Source organism: Felis catus, chromosome A2 (assembly GCF_018350175.1).
Source record: "Felis catus isolate Fca126 chromosome A2, F.catus_Fca126_mat1.0, whole genome shotgun sequence".
Lineage (NCBI taxonomy): Eukaryota > Metazoa > Chordata > Mammalia > Carnivora > Felidae > Felis > Felis catus.
Window position 1 is genome coordinate 119,572,663 of NC_058369.1, and position 24,896 is coordinate 119,597,558.

The window sequence follows — 24,896 nt, forward strand, 5'->3', positions numbered from 1 at the left end:
TTAAATACACTTTACAGCTGTGTAAAAAACCAGAGCCATTTTGGACTGAACATAAACATTCCAATGTCTACGAGGTTTACCTCTTTCTGTTGAGCAAGCCGGGCAGGCTTCTATCAACTTGGAGGGATTTGTGTGTTACACACGACGGCGCCGAAAAGCCTTCCACACCAAGTCATTTCCCCTTCGACACGCAGGCGTTTCATCAAGAAAATCAAATGTGCTTCCATACGTGCGCCATGGCTACTGAAATAACCTCCTAACTGAGACGCCAGCGGCCTCTGGTCTCGCGCCCTCCAACCCGTCCTCCTTCCTCTGCCAGATGAACATTCTCGGAAATCACTGCGATCGCGAAGATCATTCTTCTCTGATTGCGTTTCTTGCCTCTCGTATGAAAAATGTCTCCCCGCTGCCAACTCTATTAAACACGAATTCCCCAGCCTAGCGTTTGAGGCTGTTATATCTGTGTGTACGCTTTGTGAACCCGGTACGGCCACCAAACTGGTGCATCAACGGTGACAGGTCCCCACACCGTCTCCATGCTATCTGGGCACGGTTTGGGGGCTTGGAGTCCACAACACCCACTCCATCATACATATAACCCTTACCTGTCCACATCCTTGAAGGCCTATCCCAAACGCTACTGTTCCCCAGGTAACCACATGGTAACTGAATTGTTCCCAAGTGGAAGTGACTGCCCCTTTCTTTGACGACACTTAATTTTAGGCTCTTAGGTTCCGGGTCTTAGAGGAGCTTGATTCGTACACTTGCCTTCCTCCGCAACTAGATTCTCCTCTCCCAGAGGCTAGTGATTCTTTTATTCACCTTTCATCCCCTCCCTGCGGCATGCGGCACTGGGTCTTTCAGGCAGAGCCATCAGACCCAGTTCTTTGGGTGTCGATCTTCTAGAGAGCTGGTGGAACATTTTTTGGCTCTTGTCTGATGCGCTGCTGCGAAGGTAGATGCAGATACTTTGGTCCACTGTTGTGTGAACTAGAAACAATCATACTCACTTTCACCAACGCAAGGCGTGATTTGGTCACACAGATTGGCCAGGCGTGGATTCTAACTGGAGTGGCAGTCTTCATTAGTCCCTTTTCTTGGTCAGGCCAAGAGGGGAATTCATTGTTAGCCATCGATTAACATTGCTTTGGAAGGATCTCAAAACACAGCGTGAATGAGCTTTTCTCAAGTTCGGCACACCTTGCCTGCTTAAAGGTCTAGGGCCCCTGCCGGAGGAGGCTGGCCCCACCTTGGAATGTGTCCATAAGCTCCAGCCAGTTGTGGCCCCATTCCCACCCCACGGAACCCACTCGGGTAAAGGTGATGGGAAAATCTCCAGGGCGAGAAGACCAGAGGGCGGAAAACTGGCATACTCTTAGCAGAACATGGGGCTTTGTCTGAGGTTTTGGAAAATAAGGCGAGATGGTTTTCTTTCGAAGCGGTATTGGTTCAGCACGCTTCTCCGTTCCCTGGCCGCCCCCCTCAGGAACTAAAACCAGAAGTGCCGAGGGAGCGATGATGTTATTCCTGGCCTCCACAAGAACAGGAAGCGCCATAAATCTCTCAAGAAAGCTGAGGCTCATGGGATTTCCAGAACCAATCCACCGATTTACGAGGATCGGAGCATTCGGACAGACATCCGAGCCTTAGGTCCTTATGAAAAGCATCGGCATGTGGGAACATTCCTGTCACTTAGGAAAAGGCTATTCTTTCAAGGTTCCCCACTTACTAGAATACGCCTGACATCCAGGGAAAAACATCAAAGAAGCATAGGCCAGTCAGCAAACCTTTAATTTGAGAATGACTTCTCTGGGAAAATTGCAACAATAAAAAGGAGAGACGGCGCGGCGCGGCATGACACGGGTTTTGCATCTGGGTGGGAATATCGCTCAAAGAGTCCCCAAGTTATCAAGACTGGCCTTCGCAAATATGAAACGGCAGTGGTTCGCACACAACGTCCGTGGCCTGACGCTGGGCTGGCGGGGCGAGGGTCACCTGGGAACTGCCGAGAGCTCCCGATTCCTGGCTCTGCCCTTCAAATCTGACTAAACCTAGAGTGGATTCCGGGGAATCCGTATTCGTAAGATGCTCGCGGGTCACTGGCAAAAATTTGGGAACTACTGAAATACAGTGTATCGTGATAGAGGTAGTCGATGATTTAAGATCATGCCTTGCTTCTAAAAGAGGGCCCCGGACTGTATATTGCCCCTGCAAACCTGTTCGTGCCCCGCCATACCCAAGAAATGGCGCCATCACCCACTCAGCTGCTCTGGCGAAGAATTCAGGACTCACTCCTGCCTTTCCCTGTCCATCCACTCCTGTAACTCCCATAAGGCTCCACCTCCACGCACTCCAAGCCCCTCCACACCTCCACCCTATGCTCTGGTCCTGTCACTGCCACCTCTCCCGGAAGGCTGCGGTCGATACCCACCACCCTTCAGCCATTCTTAGCCCTGTCCCCCTGAATCAGCAGGATCATCTTTTAAAAAACATAAAGCGAGCCATGACATTCCTGTTTAAAACTCTCCAGCGGCTTCCTACCATACTGTGAAAACAAGGCAAACTCTGGCCAACTGGGCATTCCTCCCCCTCGGTACCCATCTGAACCAGCCAGCTCACCCATCCTCTTTCTTTTTCATCTCAGATGTATTTTTAAGTTTTTAATTATTATTACTTTTTAAATTTACATTGAAGTTAGTTGGCATATAGTGCAATAATGACTTCAGAAGTAGAATCCAGTGATTCGTTCCCTAGATATAACACCCTGTGCCCATCCCAACAAGTGTCCTCCTTAATGCCCCTTGCCCATTGAGCCCAACCCCCCCATCCACAACCCCTCCAGCAACCCTCAGTTTGTTCTCTGTATTTAAGAGTCTCTTATGTTTCAGAGGACCTGGGTGGCTTAGTTGGTTAAGCATCCGAATGCGGCTCAGATCATGACCTCATGGTTCATGGGTTCGAGCCCCGCGTCAGGCTCTGTGCTGACAGCTCTGAGCCTGGAGCCTGTTTCAGATCTGTGTATCCCTCTCTCTCTCTGCCCCTCCCCTGCTCCCACTCTATCTCTCGCCCTCTAAAATAAAGAAACATAAAAAAAATTTTTTTAAATAAAAAAGTCTCTTGGGGCGCCTGGGTGGCTTAGTTGGTTAAGCGTCCGACTTCAGCTCAGGTCATGATCTCATGGTCCGTGGGTTTGAGCCCCGCGTTGGGCTCTGTGCTGACAGCTCAGAGCCTGGAGCCTGCTTCAGATTCTGCGTCTCCCTCTCTCTCTGACCCTCCCCTGTTCATGCTCTGTCTCTCTCTGTCTCAAAAATAAATAAACATTAAAAAAATTTTAACAACAACAAAAAAGTCTTATGTTTTGCCCCCCTCCCTGTTTTGATATTATTTTTCCTTCTCTTCCCTTATGTTCATCTGTTTTGTATCTTAAATTCCACATCTGAGTGAATTCATATGATATTTGTCTTTCTCTAATTTTGCTTAGCATAATACACTCTAGTTCCATCCACGTAGTTGCAAATGGCAAGATTTCATTCTTTTTAATCGCCGAGTAATGCTCCATTGTAAAAAGATACCACATCTTCCTTACCCATTCTTCAGTCAATGGACATTTGGGCTCTTTCCATACTTTGGCTACTGTCGATAGTGTTGCTATAAACATTGGGGTGCATGTGCCCCTTCATAAGAGCACACCTGTATCCTTTGAATAAATACCAAGTAATGCAATTGCCGGGTCGGAAGGTAGTTCTATTTTTTATTTTTTGGAGGAACCTCCATACCGTTTTCCAGAGTGGCTGCCCCAGTTTGCACTCCCACCGGCAGTGCAAAGGGTTCCTCTTTCTCTGCATCTTCGCCAACATAAGATGAACTGCTTCTTAAAATTCAGAGTCAGTGTCGTCGCCACCAAGAAGTTCCCCATGACTCTTCACTTCAAGGCTGGGCTAGGTGTCCCTTCCTTATAGGTACAAGCCAAGTTTGCCTCCATCAAAGGAACTTAGCATCCTGTGTGGGTCTCATCATCTCTCTCTTCCCCACTTGCCTCCGGGCTACTTGAGGATGTGGCTTATGGGTTTTATCTTGGCGCATACGCTTGGCACACGGTAGACGCTCATGTTTTTTTTCTGTGTATTAACAAGAATAATTCTCCCAATGATTCCTGGGAAATAGTTATTCTAGAGGAAGGGCATGTACTGAATATTTCTGAAGGGCACACAGATGCATCACATCTCCTATTTCACATCTCCATGAGTCACAGAGGAGAGGAACCAGAAGGCTGCTTTGGGGAGAGGCACACCTGGGTTAAGATCCAGGTGCCTACGCGTACTAAAATCCACCCTTGGGCAAGTTACTTAACATCTCCGACTTTCAGTTTCCATCCAAATAGAAAATGAGGATGTGAAAAAACATGCTTAGCAAAGGGCACAGCACATTCTAGGTGTCCCCACACAGCGACTAATGTTGTTAGTTTTAGTCCTCCAGGTGGGCATACCACAGGCTAACTTTTTTTTTTTTTAATTTTTTTTTTCAACGTTTATTTATTTTTGGGACAGAGAGAGACAGAGCATGAACGGGGGAGGGGCAGAGAGAGAGGGAGACACAGAATCGGAAACAGGCTCCAGGCTCTGAGCCATCAGCCCAGAGCCCGACGCGGGGCTCGAACTCCCGGACCGCGAGATCGTGACCTGGCCGAAGTCGGACGCTTAACCGACTGTGCCACCCAGGCGCCCCACCACAGGCTAACTTGAATGTCCTTTACCAAGCCGCGGTTGGGGTCAGAGGGTCTTCCTTCAACTTGCTTTCATAACTATTTTGTTCCAGAAGTCAGATCTCCTGATTTGTCTTCCTCCTTAGGTGATCTCTGTTTTAACATCATTTCTGGGGTGCCTGGCTGGCCTCGTCAGTAGAGCATGCAACTCTTGACTTCGGGGTCGTGACTTTGAGCCCCACGTTGGGTGTAGAGTTTACTTACACACACGCACGCGTGCGCGCACACACACACACACACACACACACACACACACACACACACCAAAAAAAGACCCACATCATCATTTCTGAAAAGAAAAGTCTACCGGCAGTAGAATTCAGTCATCTGATTCCACTCTACGCAGAAGAGAATCTGCCAGGGGACACCTTACCCCTTGTGCCCTTCTCCCTCCGGCGTGCACATTCCTGCCGTCCAGTGTCACGAACGCTATTGTCATTACACCCGCCCAGACCTTGCTAAGTACCTAAAGTGGAAGGAACACTGGGTTAGGAGTCTGAACTCTTTTTCTCTCTCTCTGGCTAAGTCTTGCCAGCCCGGTTTCTTAAAATGCCAAGCAGTAAGCGGCTTTTATCTCACTAATGAATCATTAGCTGTGGCAAGCAAGAAAGTAAAAGGCACAGCTCGATCATTCTCAAAAAGAAACCGTAATAATAAAATCCCAGGTAGCGTAACCAGGGTTAAAACGGGAGGGGATGGCAAGGCCGTGTAGATGCCAATCAAGCAGAAATCGCAAGCTGGGTGTCTTTCCTTGGTTGACGGGGGTCAGTGGGAGAGTTTCCATTACTCTTTCGGGAGAGAGGTGCGTGCACTGGTGTGGACGGCTGGTCTCCACAATGGATGCTCTATGTTTGGAAGCCCTGAGAGACTGGAGGCAGTCTTTCCCACTGCTGCTTTGTAGCTTGGAAATCCCAGCTAGTGATGACTTTATGGGTTTGTACGGTCTAGACAAGCGGGTTACTCTTTGGTGAAACTGCTCCTCGGGGAGGTTACCGTAAAAATTCCCATACTACTAATTACCATTCCGAAGGGCAGGCTACCGAGAGGGCGCTGGGCTTTGGCAGAGGCTGAGGTTGGAAAGCCAGTACTCCCAAGCTTTATCACCGACTACGTTTATTTTCTCCCCTGTCAAAACAAGGACAGGAAAGGGGGACGAGAGCCCCAGCGAGACAAATCAACTCTAGGTAACCAGGAAGACAAAAAAAAAAAAAAAAAAAAAACCCAAAGCAAAGCAAAGCAAACCAAAACCCCACAAAACAAAAACAAACGAAGGCTGCCCATAGCTGTGCCTGAGGAAGCAGAGCTTTCTTGGAGAAACAGGGGGATGCTGACCCTCTCTCTGCTTTCTATTTTCTCCGTAAGTTATTTCAGCTTTTCTCTGCATCTGTAGATCTTTGGAAGAGAGTGTGTAAAGACACAGTGTTGTGAACTGCGTATGGGTGTAAAATGCTTCCCGAAATATCAGAGCCGTGGTGCGAAAACCCCGAGGGACTCACAGCTATTTTTTTTTCCCCGAGGACTGAGCCAAGACACCTGTCTAGTAAGCCTCGGACTCTGGGTAACGGACTCTTTGGGAGGAAACACGGGCTCCTGTGATGGGGAATCAAGGCCTGGGCTCCCAGGTGTCACCGCCAAATGCAAACAAGTTCTGGTAGGTCATTTTCTCCGGAAGCCCTTCCAGACCACGCCTGCCCCACACAGGGGCCCTCTCTGCCCTCTGCGCCCCTCCCTGCTCTCTTATGACTTTGCACGGATACAGTTTTCTCACCAGTATCTTATTTGTTGTGACAGTTTCTTCTCTTTCCCACTGAGTTGCTTAGGGTATAGACTGCACCTTTTTCTTTTCTTTTCTTTTTTTTTAAATTATTTTTTCCACGTTTTTATTTTATTTTTGGGACAGAGAGAGACAGAGCATGAACGGGGGAGGGGCAGAGAGAGAGGGAGACACAGAATCGGAAACAGGCTCCAGGCTCCGAGCCATCAGCCCAGAGCCCGACGCGGGGCTCGAACTCACGGGCCGCGAGATCGTGACCTGAGCTGAAGTCGGACACTTAACCGACTGCGCCACCCAGGCGCCCCAAGACTGCACCTTTTTCTATGAGTGTTTCATTCTGATGAACCCAATGATGGTCTTACGTGCTAAGGGCTCAGCTAAGTGCGTGCTAAGTGGATCACTGATAAAACAAAGGAGAAATCTCTGCCCGTCCTCCCCCGCCCCCCAAAGGCAAATAGAGTGGGGCACCTGCGTGGCTCAGTCAGTTGAGCATCTGACTTGGGCTCAGGTCATGATCTCACGGTTCACGAGTTTGAGCCTGGAGTCGGGCTCACTGCGGCCATCACAGAGCCAGCTCCGGATCCTCTGTCTCCCTCCCTCCCTCTCTCTTCTGCCCCTCCCTTGCTCACACACACACACACACACACACACACACACACACACACACACTCTCTCTCTCTCTCTCTCTCTCTCTCTCTCTCTCAAAAATAAACATTAAAAAAAAAAGGTAAATAGAGAAAAAGCATTTTTCTTCCTCTTGGTGGTTAAGCTCTAGTAAAAAACCTTGTGTTTGTTCTGGGGATGGGAGTCTAGGCATGCTCTGAGGTCTGCAGGCCCAGAAGGAATTGCACGGCCACGGTCTGATGAGGTCTTGGGGATGGAGAACTCCAAATCTAACACAACTGGCTATGAAAGCCCACTCAGTATTTTGTAGTGGCTGGAGTGTGATGGAGAGGGAAAGCACCAGAGTGGGAACGGTGGCCTCTGTTTTGGCCCAGTGTGGCTACGTGACCTTGAGTCTGACACTACACTTGCATGAGCCTGCATCACATGGCCATTCAAATTTTCTGACCGTGATTCAGTAAGAAATAACATTTTATGTCACAACGCACAAAACAACACACACGAGCATGAAACTAAGTTTCCCCAGACAATGCTTACAGTTACTGAGTGTGAATTACCCTATTTTCTATTTCTTTTTTTGTTGGTTTTTGCTTTCAATGCTGGCGACAACTTACAATTACGGAACAGCCAAAATGATTGCTACTACATCTGATGCTATTTTATGCCGTGTGGTCTTTCCTCTTTTGCTTTTTCCTCTGTCGTGGGGAGGAGTTTGGAGCAGTAACATACCTCCTAATTTCAGGGGTGTTAAGGAACCACGACTTCCATAATAAGGCACCACCCACCTGCCACTCTCTTCCAAAAACTCTCTCCATGGGGCGAAGGAGGGAACGGGCTGCTCTAGCGTCTCTGACCATCATGTTATTTTACTTTGCTTATTTTTAAAGGTTTATTTTTTGAGGCACCTGGGTGGGTGGCTTTGTCGGTTGGGCGCCCGACTTCGGCTCAGGTCATGATCTCATGGTTTGAGCCCCCCATCGGGCTCTGTGCTGACAGCTCAGAGCCTGGAGCCTGCTTCAGATTCTGCGTGTCTCTCTCTCTCTCTCTCTCTCTCTCTCTCTCTCTCTCTCTCTCTCTCTCAAAAATAAACATTTTTTAAAAAGTTTACTTTTTTAAAGTAATCTCCACCCCTGACGTGGGGCTCGACTTCACAACCCTGAGACCAAGAGTCGCGTGATCCTCTAACAGAGCCAGCCAGGCGGCCCTCCGACCATCATTTCAAAGGGACTAAGTAGTGTAACTGGGCCCCTCCCACCCAAGCCGTAGAATCTCCGTCCTTTCTCGGCAACAAGCATCAAAATGGTTTGAGGCCTCCCCAGTTTTAAAACATTTATTTTTACCAATTCATCTTCGTTAGTCTCCCATTCCTCTGAATATTCCAAACACGTTTGTACTTGAACGAGAAAGACCACGGAAGATGAAGGTGTCACGGCTAATATATTGCTTGCTGTCACTGAATAAGTTGAGGCCATTCCGAGTACTTCAGAGACAAGCACTCTGAGTTGTTTTCTTCCCGATCATATTGCCACTGACCTCGATCCCCTTGGGCCAAGCCAGAGGATAAAGGCAAATCTTTGAGAACCCACTTCGCCCCTGGGTGTTTGCCAGAACTTCACCATCTCTTTCTCGAGAGGTTTCAAGGGACCATACTACACGCTGTTTGACATTCAGCTAGCATCAATCAAGGGCACGGTTCGTGGTCCCAGGTGCAGCCAAGTGAACCGACCCACGTGGCGATCAAGTCCAAGACCTCAGTAACACCATGCTGTGGTCACTGGAGCTGACTTCAAGCCACAGAATTCCAGATGAGCCCAGGGGAAGACGGTTTACTACGAGAGTGTGAAGAATCAGTAGGCAGAGCTGATTCTGTTTCGTAACTTTCTCTGTCAATGAGAAGAACCAACGACAACTATTAATCGGGCACCTGAGTAACTATATGGTTTATTACGTTAATAAATTCAGGCCACTCAGAACACTTTCTAGACATGACCTTGACGCATCACTCTGAAGGAGCCATAAACTGCCATCTTCTGGAAGACGACAAAAGAGGCAAAACGTTCTGAGAAAACACCCGTTCGCTTTTCAGTCCTGTCATCTTTCCAAAATATACAATTATATAATAGAAAATACAGACAAAGTGAAGAGAAATTCTGGGAGGCTGTGAGATGCTATTTTTAAGAGGCACCACTACCGTGAACATGAAGCTCCTTTCAAGTTTATATATAGCATAATTCATTTTCCAGTTTGGCCTCCTTGCTGGATAGAACTAAAGGGACGATGCTCCTCAGTCTGCCACATCGATAGCTTTAGCTCAAGGGCTCCCACGTGGCAAAGGACAAACTTTCTAGGCCTGGCAAACCTTCCTCTTCTGATGATGCCGGGAAACAGTTCTTTGCTGGGAAGCAGAAAAGGGGGGGGGGGGGGGAAGGAATCCTTTTTTGGAATGTGTGTTACTGATTCCTTTTTGGAAACACGGCCCTATGGATTATTTACAAATACGTTAACTGGGTTTATTTAACTTTTAATTTGCTCCATACTCGCCCAAGTGTCACGTATTAATTACCAATGGCGTCCGTATGCTTCCGTAATGCACACTTCCTACGTAGCTATCCCAGAACCTCTGGTTTATTTATTTATTTTTTTTCAACGTTTATTTATTTTGGGGACAGAGAGAGACAGAGCATGAACAGGGGAGGGGCAGAGAGAGAGGGAGACACAGAATCAGAAACAGGCTCCAGGCTCTGAGCCATCAACCCAGAGCCTGACGCGGGGCTCGAACTCACGGACCGCGAGACCGTGACCTGGCTGAAGTCGGACGCTTAACCGACTGCGCCACCCAGGCGCCCCTCTGGTTTATTTTTGAAATGATTTTTAAAATCCCAATTTTTGTATCTGCAGTTACTTCATAATTTTATGGTTTTAGTTTCCCAAAGGGGCTTATTCCTCTCCCAGGGGGGAAAAAACAACAAAAAAACAAAACCCCAAGCCCACAAACCCTTCTGGGCTGAGGTGGCATCGTCCACAGGTCGTGCAAGGAACCCATCTAGCTTGTCACAACCAACTCCAGGCCCCTTGGGCAGTTCACGCACAACGGAGGTGCAACATTTTCGTTTTACGCTTTTAACAGTTAATGATTTGTCAGGTTTTGTTAGTCTCGAGAAAATAATTTCTTTTAGGTGCAACGTAGCATATTCTAAATCACACACGCGTATATTACTGAAGCCAAGTGACTTTACTCGAACAATGTTTTCAAAGACTATTTCTTGGTAATGGCAGTGAAATACTGTTCACGGCACCTGCGTGTTCTAGCAGAATGAACTTGATCGAGTTGAATTTTCGGGAGACTTTTCAACACAATAATGGTCTAGAGCTTTATTTTAGAGAGTAGCCACCCCCGGCGGTGGTGAGGGGGCCTGTTGAAGACACAGGGTCATAACTGTGTCCCCAAACCATCATCCAAAGTTGCGCGACTGACAGCGGTCTTTGTCATTGTTAGTGCACCCGAGGTTAGCCTAAATAACACCACACGGTTCTGCCTGGTGGCCCGAAACTAGCCAACAGCAGCCAGTGGAAAAGCATGTTGCGCTCCTTTCCACCGCTGAGTTTAAGAGTCAATGCAGGGGCGCCTGGGTGGCTCAGTCGGTTGAGCGTCTGACTTCAGCTCAGGTCACGATCTCACGGTTCGTGAGTTCGAGCCCCGCGTCGGGCTCTGTGCTGACGGCTCAGAGCCTGGAGCCTGTTTCCGATTCTGTGTCTCCCTCTCTCTCTGCCCCTCCCCCGTTCATGCTCTGTCTCTGTCTCAAAAGTAAACAAACAGTAAAAAAAAAAAAAAAAATTAAAAAAAAAAAAAGAGTCAATGCGACGGCTTTCCAGTCAAGCTTCGTGACCGAAATTTTAACTACGCAGTTACATAGCCTGTGACGTATCTCACACAGAAAACGCCTTTTTCGCTATTTGCTACGAGGGAAATCTGCTTCACACGTGTTTTTAAAAAGATTATTTGGTATTCCTTGTTATTCTGGTAAGTCTGAAAAAAAAAAATGTATCAATTTAGAAACTAAAAACTGCCCCCAGACCCAGGTTGTAAAGAGACATCTTAGCTAGTAGACAATGGCAGGCACTGTCTAGCTACTTTATCTATTTTAGTCAAAGTTATTCGACAGGAGGAAAAGCGAGTTCTTTCAGAGCGACTTGCTCTCGGGCCTGGCACCATCTGGAACACCTTGGCTGTCCTTTTTTGCCGTTAGGGAAAAAAAAAAGTAATAATAATAATAATAATAATTGGGTACCTGCATAGAGACATAGCACGTCATGGCATTGTTAAATCTCAGTTTCCTACACAGCTGTCCCCCAACCAACTTGACTTTCTCGGGGGTCGTTTTGTTTTGTTTTAAAATTTTTTTTTTCAACGTTTATTTATTTTTGGGACAGAGAGAGACAGAGCATGAACGGGGGAGGGGCAGAGAGAGAGGGAGACACAGAATCGGAAGCAGGTTCCAGGCTCTGAGCCATCAGCCCAGAGCCCGACGCGGGGCTCGAACTCACGGACCGCGAGATCATGACCTGGCTGAAGCCGGACGCTTAACCGACTGCGCCACCCAGGCGCCCCTGTTTTGTTTTTTTTAAGAGTATGAAACACATCTGCGACCTGATAAGATCAAGCCCACTCGTGGCTGCTCTGATGGATATAAATTAACACCAGCCACCAGGCTCCCGAGGAGGAACTAAGTTAACTCTGGTGGCAAGGTGCTAGAAACCTCTCCATCCTCGGCACCGGAGAGGCTCCAGCCGCCTGATGTTTCTCCCTTCCTGTCAAATACCACTCCCTTCTGAGTGCATTTCCAAGACGTGCGCAGAGAGATACTGTACCTCGGTTGTCCTTTTAGCAGGAACACGTTAGTTTAAAGCGTTCCCATTCTCCTGCCGAGTCTGTCTGTAATGCTGTGCCGTTGGATGTGCCTGGGGATCATTTTAGCCTGAAAAACTGGAGCCACATGGAAAAGACATTCAAACAAGTTTGCTGCCGTGATACCCACGAAGATGAAAGGGCCTCTCTGATTTTCATATGCTGTGTTTCAGATGGGAGGGAAAAGCAAACGGTTCTTTGGAAACGCAGGCATTTGGCCGGGCGACAAAATTCATCAGGTGTTAAATCCCCATCACCTTCGCGGTAGAGGCGCACCTCGTGTCTGTTTGTTTATTCGTGTTTCCAGTGGAATCTGCACCGTTTTCCCGGCTTACAATACGTTGCTCTCTTTAGCATTCGTATTTCGGTTCTGGTACTTGCTTCCAAAGGAAAATTACTGAGACGTGTGCACTGATGGGTGTTGGCACACAAGTGAGCTCTGGATCTTGGCTTGAAGAGACTGCATTCTTTCTGGGGGGCTAAGGGGGAGGGGGTGTGGGCAGCAGAGTCGTAATGTGTGCCCTTTAAGACAACTTTATCTTGTGATCTTTCCCGATATTTTTTTGGCCGGCGCAGAGACCCCTGCTGGGACAAAGAAAAAGCAACACTGACAGGGAGCCAAAGCCTCGCCGCGAACGGTTTCTAGCACGAGGTGAAACAGGGCTGTCAAGACTTTTAGGATGTCTTGTGGGAATTCTTAACAGTGGACATATTATTTTTATTGGGTTTGATTAAACAACGCAGTTCATAGCAGAGATGACATTGAGATGTAGAACTAAGCGGGCAGGGTTCGGCAGGGCATTGCTAGAATGGCAGGCCTTAAAAATGGCTTCTTTAGCGAGCGTGAGTTACAGGTACCTTCTGTCGCCGCGAATAGCACATCTGAAGGTAAGCAAGCTGCCATTAAGCCGCTGCCCATGATGGAAACCGGGTCTCTTTAGAGGCAAAGATTGTTTTATTTGACCGAGCTATTGATTTCCTCACGGTGCCTCAGAAAGTTGAGGATAAGGGATTCCACTTACTGTCCATCTTCAACGGAGAGGAAATTCCAGAGATTTTCGTACTCAAAGGACCACATGTATTTACTTCCCTTGTTCTTCAACGGATTGTTTACAGCAGAGGAAACCACTCTTTGCTCGCTCAAGGAGGGGGTGGAAATTGTGGGGTCTTGCCTCCTCACTTCTGCCCAGGCCCCAAGTCCTCTAACGGAGGCAAACACCCGGTGCAATGCACAGATCTCGAGCGTGTAACTGGTAAGTGGGATAAACGTACGCCTCTGTGTAACCAACATCTCAATCAAGACACGGAATAGGTCTTGATTCTAGAAAGTTCCAGAGGTCCAGAAAGTTCTCTTGTGCGTACACCCCTCTCTCCACTCTCCTGGGGTCAAATACTGTTCTGATTTCTGTCACCGCAAACCGGTTTGCTTGTGATTGAATTTCCCGTGTACGTCTTCGTGTCTGCCTCCTCGCAGCCGGTGTCATGGTTTTGAGATTCACCCCCGTTTTTTGGCGAAACATTACTTTGTTCCTTTATATGGCTAAGTGGTATTCTACTGTATGGACAGATCACAATTTGTTCATCCATTTACCTATAAGTGAATTAAAAGTTTGGGGCTACCGTGAATAAAGCCGCTCTGTACATCCTTGTACTTGTCTTTGGTGGACATGTTTCCATTCCCCTTGGGCAAATTCCTAGAGTGGGATTGCCCGGCCAACACCGTTTTGGTTCTGAAGCCCGGAAGAAGCCCTGTGATCTCTGCAGGTCTGGCCCTCCTCAGCCGGTGGAGAGGCAGTGACATCTGACGCTCTCTCCCCTCAGAGCAGCTTCGAGGATGTTCTCTGCCCTTCATGGGAATGAGGGCAGGGAGTTTCCAACATGCTCTTGTCAAAATTCACGTGGTCCTAAAGGCTTTGGGATGACCATTATGTGGCCCTATGACCTAGACATATCTTATCAGTGAAATGTTTAGACCTTCCACATCTTAAAAGGCACTGAAAATGGAAAAGAACCTCAAAGAAGGTGGAGCCGAGGGATGCCCGTTGCCTCTGGCTGCAACGGTGGTTGGGCCTATGCGGGCATATCGGGCATATCGTTCAACAAGAAAGGGCACAGAGCTCAATAATGAATGTGTGCATCTGTTAGAAACATCCAATATTCCATTTTTTTAGTGCTTTGAATTTCCACAATTAAAAGGGTTATTATTACTTCACTTACTAAAATAACAAAACAAGGGGTGCCTGGGGGGCTTAGTTGGTTAAGCATCTGACTTCGGCTCAGGTCATGATCTCATGGTTTGTGGGTTCGAGCCCCACATTGAGCTCTGTGCCGACAGCTCGGAGCCGGGAGCCTGCTTCGGATTCTGCGTCTCCCTCTCTCTCTCTCTGCCCCTCCCCTGCTTGCGCTCTCGCTCTCTCTCTCTCAAAAATAAATATTAAAATAAAAAAAAAAATAAATAAGATATGAAAATCTGTAAACCTGCTAACTCTTTGCTCCTGCCATCCTTGGTCATAAGATGGTTGATCTCAAATGCTCCTGTGTTAATACCATATCGGGTCATTTTTGTCTCCAGATAGGACCCCCGCGCCCCTTCCTTGAGAAAACGCGCCCATGCCCAGAGCAGGTCATTAGCAAATACCACCTGTAATGCACATTCCTGGAACCAGCCTTTTCTGAGGTTAGTGCAGACCAAAAATAAACACACACAGGCAGTCCTGGCCGGGGCCGGCGAAATACCGTCTGCCCGAGAAGGCAGGGTTCAGTTAAGAGCAGAGAGTGTCTTCTTTGTTTTGAACATGCCATGCAGCCACTTCGAGGAGCCCTCACCCACCTGCCAGCGTCCGCCATTCCCACCATAGACAGCCAACAGTTCCTGAACACATTGGGCTTGTTTACCGGGGCAGAGCGTCTTGCTGCCGAGGAGGGCACTTCCAAAGCCGATGTCCTTTCTAAACCGGTGGCTTAAGTAGAGTGTTCACACAAGTGGTTCTCTCCGTCCCTGTCTCTGTGTCATTAATCTTCCCAGTGAGGTGGGCATTGCCTCCAACGTGCAGACCCGGAAATGGAGAAGCGGGAAAGTTTGAGGCCAATTCTGTCTCGAGCAGCAGAACTAAAATCTGAATTTCAGGTCCGCCTGACGGCCTGAGGCTCTCACCCCTTTCTTTACTTCCACGCTCCCTGAGGTTTCAAAAGCGACCCGGAGAACCCCCGATACACTATGATGTGTTTTGTCAACATACCCAAGTCTGATTACGAATTCCCCAAGCTGACATTCCAGAATGATCATGGAGTATAAAACTGTCTGCCCCAAATCGCTTTCCCCGCTGATCTCACCTTATTCCAGCTCCTTCGGACTTTACATTTGACTTACATTATCTACGACATTTTGTGGGTGTGACCACACAGCTCAGAACTGTGCTAAAACGGCACAGAGGGACTGACGCCATGTTTCTCTCTTGTCTTGGTCACTCCTGAGAATTTAGGGCATCTGCGATTAAGTCATGTTCATTATGTGTCCATCCTGGCTTCTGCTAAAAGATGGAAGTTCTAATCCACTAGGGCTATGGCTTATGCTTCTCTGTATCCACAATGCCTGGCACAGCACTTATAAAAAACCAGATACTTAGTAAATTATGTCAAATGAAAAGATGCCCAATCCACGGGGTGCCTGGGTGGCTCAGTTGGTTAGGCGTCTGACTTCGGCTGAGGTCATGACCTCGTGGTTCGTGAGTTTGAGCCCCACTTTGGGCTCTCTGACAGCGTGAAGCCCGCTTCCGATCCTCTGTCCTGCTCTCTCTCTCCCCCACTTGCTTTCTGTCTCAAAACTAAACATTAAAGAAAAAAAAAATAAAAGAAAGAAAAGATGCCCAATCCTAGTGCCATGGAAAACAGTGGCTATGCCATTTGGGAACCACTTGAACTTGGGCAAGTTTTCATTGAAGTGAGGCTCAATTTCTTTTGTCCTTAAATTGGGGTGGATTTGTCCTTATTCCTTTAAGGAATAATTCCTTTATTCCTTATAAGGAATTTGTCCTTAAATTGGGGTGAATTTCTTTTGTCCTTAAATTGGCCCTTAATCATGGTGAATATGAATGCTTTTGTGCACCATAAAATGCTATAAAGATATAACCCATTATTATTATTACAGATCACCATTGATTTGATGGTTTTCTTCCAGTCAAGAAAGAGTTTTGTTTAGGAACGTTTCTTATTGAGCTGTGGAGTTCTAGAAGAATAATGAAATACTTCTTCATTGTTGCCATCCTTACTCTGCCAACACTTTGAAGGGCAAGAGGAGATTCAAAACAAGGGAAGGGAAGCAGAATTAGCGTAAGATTGGGCCATGACCCTCAGGAAGCAGGATAAAGGTTTTACAAGTCAATCAGAAAAGAAGATGAAAGAACAATTAGACCAAAGTAGTATATAAACAAACAAGCAAAGCAGCCATGGGCCAGGAAAGGGTGTGTTAGTGACCCTGAACATAATGCAAGCCAGATAATACAGCAACATCTTGTCATCCTCCAGCAACAAGACAGCACTTGTATATGAAAGGGAAATGTAAATCAAGGCCATTTTCTTTCTTTCTTTTTTTAAAAATTTTTTTAAGGTTCATTTATTTTGGAAGGAGAGAGAGAGAGAGAGAGACAGCGTGTGGGTGGGGGAGGGGCAGAGAGACAGAGGCAGACACAGAATCTGAAGCAGGCCCCGGACTCTGAGCTGTCAGCACAGAGCCTGATGTGAGGCTCGAACGCATGAACCGTGAGATCATGACCCGAGCTGAAGTCAGAGGCTTAACCGACTGAGCCACCCGGGTGCCCCAAGGCCATTTTCTTAATAGGAAGATTTGGGGGAATGTTTCTTAGGCACTGTCTAGATATTCAACTCTTTAGGGCAGAGCCTGTCCATGAGAAAAAGCCCCTCATGTGGCTTCAGGAATCCATAAATAGGCCACGAAGTTCAGTCATGCTGAAATCTTTCGCGTTGCTTTTCTCATTTTCCACTATTAAGCAGAATAGATTTCTTTCATCCTCTTCCTTGGATGGGCAGGGGGAGGTATGTTAGTTTAGACCTCACCTTAGTCATCTCAGAGGTTTTCTGTCTCTCTTAAGCCTACTTCAGTTTATTTTGTCTTCCCAAAACGGCAGGCGTGGGGAGAGTTACCTCGAAGCCATTTATTTTATTTTTTTCACGATTTTATTTATTTATTTTTTTTTTAATTTTTTTTTCAACGTTTATTTATTTTTGGGACACAGAGAGACAGAGCATGAACGAGGGAGGGTCAGAGAGAGAGGGAGACACAGAATCGGAAACAGGCTCCAGGCTCCGAGCCATCAGCCCAGAGCCCGACGCGGGGCTCGAACTCCCGGACCGCGAGATCGTGACCTGGCTGAAGTCGGACGCTTAACCGACTGCGCCACCCAGGCGCCCCGCAAGATTTTATTTTTAAGGAATCTCCACACCCGACATGAGGCTCGAACTTACAACCCAGAGACCAAGAATCCCATGCTCCACTGACTGAACAGCCAGGCGCCCCCACCTCAGCTCCACTGAAGTAGTTTCTAAATGTCAAGCAAAATTTTATTAGTTGTACAAGTCTATGTTGTGATTCCCATCCTTAGAGAAAAATTAGTACTTTCTTAAAAGATCTGCTGTGTATCAGTAACTCCTGGAAGTTTAAAAATCTTATAGTTTGAATAACTTATTGCAAAAGCCACAAAGGAATGTTAAGGATCTACTGTAAGGCCATACAGCAGGAGACACAGGAATATAAAGTGAAATAACACAACATAAAAACTCAAGTTAGGCATTAATACACATAATCTGTGACTTCACAGTCATTTTCGGGAGCCTAAAGAAGAAAACAAAAAAAATGGGTTTAATTTCCACGGGCGCCTTTCACTGGTTTAATATTTGCATTCTGGCTCCCCTTTCCTGAGTGGGCCAAAATATATATACAAATATTTTCCAGGAGAGACTATGCAATGCTATTATAACCAGAAATCCAGCCAACTCTTTCTGTGGCTTCTCCCTCCATTAAGACATAAGCGAGCATCTGTTCAGTCCCATTGGACCCATCTCTGGAGTTCTATCAAGTAGACTACAGTAACCTTTCTCCAGGCAAGGTGGAAATATGTTAACCCAAGCGAGAAAAACACGCGGCTGACAACTAGACAGATCACATTTGAAAAAGTAGTTTCCCTGGGAATGCAGGCTGGTGCAGCTACTGTGGAAGACAGTACGGAGGTTCCTCAAAAAACTAAAAATAGAACTACCCTACGACCCAGTAATTGCACTACTAGGTATTTATCCAAGGGATACAGGTGTGCTGTTTCGAAGGGACACATGCACCCCCATATTTATAGCAGTACTATCAACAATGGCCAAAGTAGGGAAAGAGCCCGAATGTCCATCGATGGATGAATGGATAAAGAAGTGTGATACACACACACTAGAGTATTACTCGGCAATCGAAAAGAATGAAATCTTTCCATTTGCAACTACGTGGATGGAACTGGAGGGTATTATGCTAAGTGAAATGAGTCAGTCAGAGAAAGACAAAAATCATATGACTTCACTCATATGAGGACTTTAAGAGACAAAACAAATGAACATAAGGGAAGGGAAACAAAAATAATATAAAACCAGGGAGGGGGACAAAACATAAGAGACTCTTAAATATGGAGAACAGACAGAGGGTTGCTGGAGGCGTTGTGGGAGGGGGGATGGGCTAAATGGGGAAGGGGCATTGAGGAATCTACTCCCGAAATCATTGTTGCACTATATGCTAACAAATTTGGATGTAAATTTTAAAAAATAAAAAGTAAAACAAGTTAAAAAAAAAAAGTAGTTTCCCAACTTGGGCTATAGGTTAGAATTATCTAGTTTGGGAGAGCTTTTAAAAATGCCCAGTGTCTGAGCTGCACCCACCAACTGATTCAGAGTTTCAGGGATGGAGCCCAGGCAAAAAGTGGTTTAAAAATCCTTGAGGATGGGGCACTCCGCTGGCTCAGTGGGTAGAATAATGTGACCCTTGATCTTGGGGTAGTGAGTTTGAGCCCCATGTGTAGTGTAGAATTTAAGATTAAAATAATAATAATAATAATAATAATAATAATAATAATAAGTAAAAATCTTCCAAGTGATTTTGATTTCAGCCTGATGGAGAATCACTGTTTTAAGAGATTCAGTGGGAGGGGTGCCTGGGTGGCTCAATCGGTCATGATCTCACGGTTCATGAGTTCAAGCCCCATGCCGGGTTCTGTGCTGACAGCTCAGAGCCTGGAGTCTGCTTCAGATTCTGTGTCTCCCTCTCTCTCTGCCCCTTACCTGCTCATGATCTGTCTCTCTCTCTCAAAAATAAATACACATTAAAAAAAAAAAAAACAAACAATTTCAATTTAAAAAAAAAGGAGATTCAGTGGGTAAATATGGGGGTGCTGGGGAGGGGAGAAATTACTTTCTTAACGAATCTATAGACACTGATAACCAATACAATCTGCAAAAGCCAACCCAGGCCTTTTCTACGGGATGATCTCACTCCTTCTCCCAGAAAAGATAATTAAATTAATTTGAAGAAAAGAAAATTCACTAAACTCTTTTGTAGGGGGGAAGGAGCCCTCAGTAATTCTGTCCAGATCTTCCGGTTATATGCACTGAATAGTTGTTTTAGTTATAAAAGTAAAACGGACTCAACTTAGTAAATAGGAAAAAAAAAAAAAAAAAGAAGAAAGAAGAAAATACCACCCATTTTCCTGTCATATTAAGGTAACCACAGTTAAGTTTTTTTTTGGAGTAAAAAAATAAAATTGGGACCATGCACATATGGTTTTGTAATCCAATAATGTGAAAACCTTTCCTTGTCATTACACAGTCCCCCACAACACTGCTGTGAATGACTGCCGAGCAGTCCCATTGTTTGAAACGGCCATTATTTATTGGTGACTGATGTTTGCTTTAGGTTTATTCACGGACACAATTAGGACCATGATCCCTCCGACACGAAGTATGATTAGCCTGATAACTACCGAAAGGATAAACCATTGGTATAACATGTAAACAGGTGGTGGGTGGGGTGGGAGGGTCTTGATAGGTAGCATTTGCCGATTTGATCGGTGTAAATACTCCCACCATGGCCAATTTCAAGATCGTCCTTCTACCAACTGGTTTGCCCCCTGAACATGGAACAATTGGCTCTCTGGAATCAGCTCCAACTCATCCTTCAAGAAAACCCTGGCTAAACTAAACTGGCCAGTTCTCCAGTTGTGACATGTTGTTTGAATGGTACAGTGGAAGTTCTGTGGATGAAGGTGAGCTGTTATTACAGTTATCTTAACACTCTGTTGTATTTTGGTTTTGAAGCTGTCAGGTTGGTAACTGGGGCAGCTAGATGGCTGAAGGTCTAATAAGAGTTCTCTAAAAGGTCTTAATATGGAAAGTGCTGGTACACTGGAAAGACCACCTTTTTTTTGAATAGACAGACATGGGGCTTTGCGAAGTTAACCTTATCATGCGTCTATGTGTTTAATCTGTATATGGGAATGATAATGTTGTCTCAATAGAGGTGGTGTTGGGATTCAAAACCTCATTCATAGGGCTGCCTGAGTGGCTCAGTCGGTTAAGCATCTGACTTCGGCTCAGGTCATGATTTCACTGTTCGTGGGTTTAAGCCCGCATCCGGCTCTGTGCTGATGGCTCCCTCTCTCTCTGCCCCTCCCCCACTCGTGCTCTGTCCCTCTCAGAAATAAACAGTAAAAAAACAACCTCATGCATAAAGTATATAGTAAGCATATAATACAGTCAACACTCTATAAATGTTAGTTGCCTTTCCCCCTTAGTGATCATACTCTAGATGTTCTTCTATGACAGTATGAATTCTGTTGACACTTTATTTGCAGGGAATTTAATTAAGTTGATCTTTAAATTATATATCTTTATGATTTAAACCAGAGATTGGCAAACTATGACCCGTGGGCCAAATCTGTTTTTTTTTAATAAAGAAGGTTTTACAGAAACGTTCGGTTTTAAAGGAACACACCATGTCCATTCATTTATGGAGTTCTCTAGCTCAATGGCAGAACTGAGTAACTGAAACAGAGACCCCGTGGCCTACAAAGCAGGAAATATTTACTATCTGGTCCTTTACAGAAAAGGTTTGCTACACCCGTGATTTAAACCATTCTAACCTTTCCTTAACTGAATACTTTCTTTTTCATAATATGCATCTATATTTAAAGAAAACAAAACAGAGAGAAAATGAAAAAGATGAGGAAAGAAAATTTTCCTAGGATTTAGAAACTGCAAAATAAATATTAGGTCCAAGAGCACCGGAGAAATACTTGAAACTGTAGGATGAAGCTCAGCTCTAATTCAGTCAAGACGGTATAGTTAAAAGAATATTTTATAAGTGAGATTTTTCTACAAGGGGATTATTACTCCTGGACCTGGAATACACCTTGAATGTATATGGAACTTGGAAGAGTGAATTTAGGAGGCAGAAACTTGGAATATTATTTATAACTTGGCCATGAAAGTGAACGAAACCACATTAGTCAGGCAATACAAGCTGATCTCTCTAACTACAGGTAAAATAACATTTCAAACGTTGAAAAATGTACACATTGAAAACTGTACAGGGTAGGGGTTTAAGCAACCATTTCCCCTAATTTTTGATGTTTACACGGAATGTTCTTCAAGCAGCAAATAAGTTACCAGTGATTGTGACAGACTGAACATGACACATCTTTACCACGACATAAATTAATTCTCTCAGTGGGAAATTGTTAAAATAGGCAAGCTGTCAGAAAGATTTCTTTATGTCTGAAGGAAAGGAAATGATTCCATTTCTTCCAAACATTCTTACATGAACAATAATAAACTCTCACTTTTAAACTGCCTATGTTCATGGGGTCCTATGGCACTGGTTACTAATTGGGGCAGTCATGGTTATCTGCTGTTGGCCACGAATCAGTCCACATGAAGTCAGGTATAAAACACTCTCCGGTATAAAACTGCCCCCATAATTCATGTTATAAATGAATAAATATCCATCGAAACACCCAAAAAAGAGGATCGCAGAATTACACTACGCTCTCATAGCATTTCTTAGATTTACACAAAGATCCTGGCAAGTAAATCTTCACAGAATAAAATATGGTGGCTTATCTAAAGAAGGGAAATGGGGTGGCTTATTAAAGAAATGGGCAAGTACCCAACACATAGGAGTGACCCTGATTCTGTTCCTGAAGCAACGAGTTGAAAACTCCAGACCACAGAGATGACCATTTCTTGGATGCCGGGTGTATACGTAGGCTCTCACGTTTAACACACACATACCTATATAATGGGTATTATTAGTGATCTGTAAAGGGAGACGTACAGGTGGGAACTCTGATGGGTCCGCCTCAAATGCCCTAACTTCGAAATGCTTAATCCTGACAGGACACAGGGTATCTGTTAGCCATGAGCCCCCCAAAACTACCCTTACAAAGGAGGTCCCATGACCAGAGTCAACTAAGTTTGGGAAACTTACTAAATCTTTCCTTGGAGAAGAACAATATATATTAAAGCCCCACATTAAAGAAATCAGTCTGGGGGCGCCTGGGTGGCAGTCGGTTAAGCGTCCAGCTTCAGCCAGGTCACGATCTCGCGGTCCGGGAGTTCGAGCCCCGCGTCAGGCTCTGGGCTGATGGCTCGGAGCCTGAAGCCTGTTTCTGATTCTGTGTCTCCCTCTCTCTCTGCCCCTCCCCCGTTCATGTTCTGTCTCTCTCTGTCCCAAAAATAAATAAAAACGTTGAAAAAAAAATTCTAAAAAAAAAAAAAAAAAAAGAAATCAGTCTGCTTTGGCTTAACCCATCAACTTCCCCTATTTTGTTAGGAAATGCCTTTCCTCCCGCTACTATTTCGTGAAAGTCAATATTCTGAAACACACTTTGAGAAATACCACTGTAGTCCCCTCCCTTGCTGGGAGATGGCCGAAAGAGAAATCCACAAACTGTGAGAGAAAATAAACATTTTTACCCACAGTCAAGGGGGCGATGCTACAGAGATGACGGTGTGATTCCAGGTGGCTTCTCTTTGCTCTTAGGATCAACCCATGGTGCCCTGGCTCCTGTCCAAAGCCCCGGCCTCATCCCACACTGGTCAGCGGGCCTATTTCAGTACCTGGGACCTGCCAGGCTCCTCCTCATAGAACTTCTGTAGAAGGTTGTTCCCTGGCTGGACGTTCCACTTGAGTCCTATTTATCTTTCAGGGGAAGCGTTTTCTCCATTTCTGTCTGGGTGCCCTCCTATCACTGAGTTCTATATAGCACTTGTCATGGTTACAATGTTCCATTTATTTAACGCCTGCCTAAGCTCCCACTGTGGAGAAGGAGGAGGGAAATATATCGCAGGGCGATCCCAGGACGCCCTCTGGTCTGCCCCGCCTCCAGGCAGAAGGGCAGTCTGGGAAAGAAGTTAAAGTCAGGGAAGACACACTCAGAAGCCCGGTGGTCACGGGTCCAAATTCCATCCTGCGATTTAGCTTTATTCACTAATGAAGTGGATTTTGATCTCTCCTTGGGCTCCTGTTCTACTTTTCCAGTTGCTTCTACATTTGGGAGGGGAAGACAAGAGTGTGCTTCCTCACCGCCTACAACGCCCACATCTCCCACTAGGGCCCAACTGCCTTCAGGACGCGGACGAGGTCTCCTTTGGCTCGCTAATTATAGCTCGGTGTCTGGCAGGTAGAAGGCACTCTGATTGGTTTTGTTTTTTTTTTACATTTATTATGGAAAATGTTTAAAATAAGCAAGCATAGGGAAAATCGTATAACGAACCCCTGGGTAGTCATCAGCCGATGCCAACAGTAATCAACGTATGGCCATCTTGTCTCATTTACTCTTCCACCCGACCGAAGCCAATCCAAGACACTGTGTCAGCTCATACGTCGCAAATGGTAAAGGCTTGAAAACATATCTACAGAACCATTATCACCTACATACTCCCGGTAATTCATAAATATTTCTTCAGCGATAAACAGACGACTAAATCAACAAACTCCACAGAGACCAGTAAAGGGTCAAAGACGGGGGTGGCTCTGAATCATCATCTGTCCCCGGCCCCCTCCTGCCCCCCAGCACATCAGACCTCAACGCGCACACACACACTCCACACGCTCTTCCCCAGTAACTCCAACCCCGCCCCCAAGATGGCAGGGCCAAGCCACTCACCCGTTGGGGTGCTGCTGCGGAACGAAGAGGAGGGGGTGATGGGCGGGGTCACAGGAGGGGTAAGGCTTCCACTGCTGTGGCGTGGTGGAGTGGACACATTCCCTCGAGACACCGAGCTGGACAAGGTCAGCGAGAGCTTCGGCTGAATCTTCTTCTTCAGGGACTCCTGCTCTCGGCGGGCAGCATCTGTCATGAATCTGAAGCAACAACGGAGGGTGAGCAGCCAGGACCATTTATGGAGCATGAAGAAGGAGGACGGTTACCCGGAGTTGGACAGATGCCCCACCCTGGGAAAGGGGCCCGTTCATAGGTCTCGAATCTCAGAGACTCACGACAGATTCCCTTCTCCTACACGACGGAATGATCTCTAGCTCAGCGTCTTCAGGTTCCTCACAGGGGGGGCCCCATTTCTTCCTGAGGCAAACCCTCCTTGTGGGAAACGTGTACACACAGACTATGTCTGTACTCAGGGCAGTGCCTTTGGTGACAAGACTTCCTCTCTCTTGGAAGGTCCTCTCTTGTCTTTCAACTCATAGAAAGCCCACCCATTCTCACAGTTCCCCAACCTTCCCAGGGGGAAAGAGCTTCCTTCATCTGTAGATTGGTAGAATTTACTGTTCA

The 24,896-nt window shown here is 46.2% G+C and overlaps 1 protein-coding gene across 2 annotated transcripts in view; it reads right to left on the reverse strand.

Moving 5' to 3' along the window:
- Positions 1 to 24,896, reverse strand: part of JAZF1 (JAZF zinc finger 1) — a 351,615-nt gene that overhangs the window by 27,507 nt on the left and 299,212 nt on the right. For both annotated transcript variants that reach the window (XM_011280443.4, XM_019825625.3), the window contains exon 3: positions 24,276 to 24,472. In XM_011280443.4, coding sequence (XP_011278745.1) covers positions 24,276 to 24,472 — 197 coding nt within the window. The remainder of the gene's footprint in view (positions 1 to 24,275; positions 24,473 to 24,896) is intronic.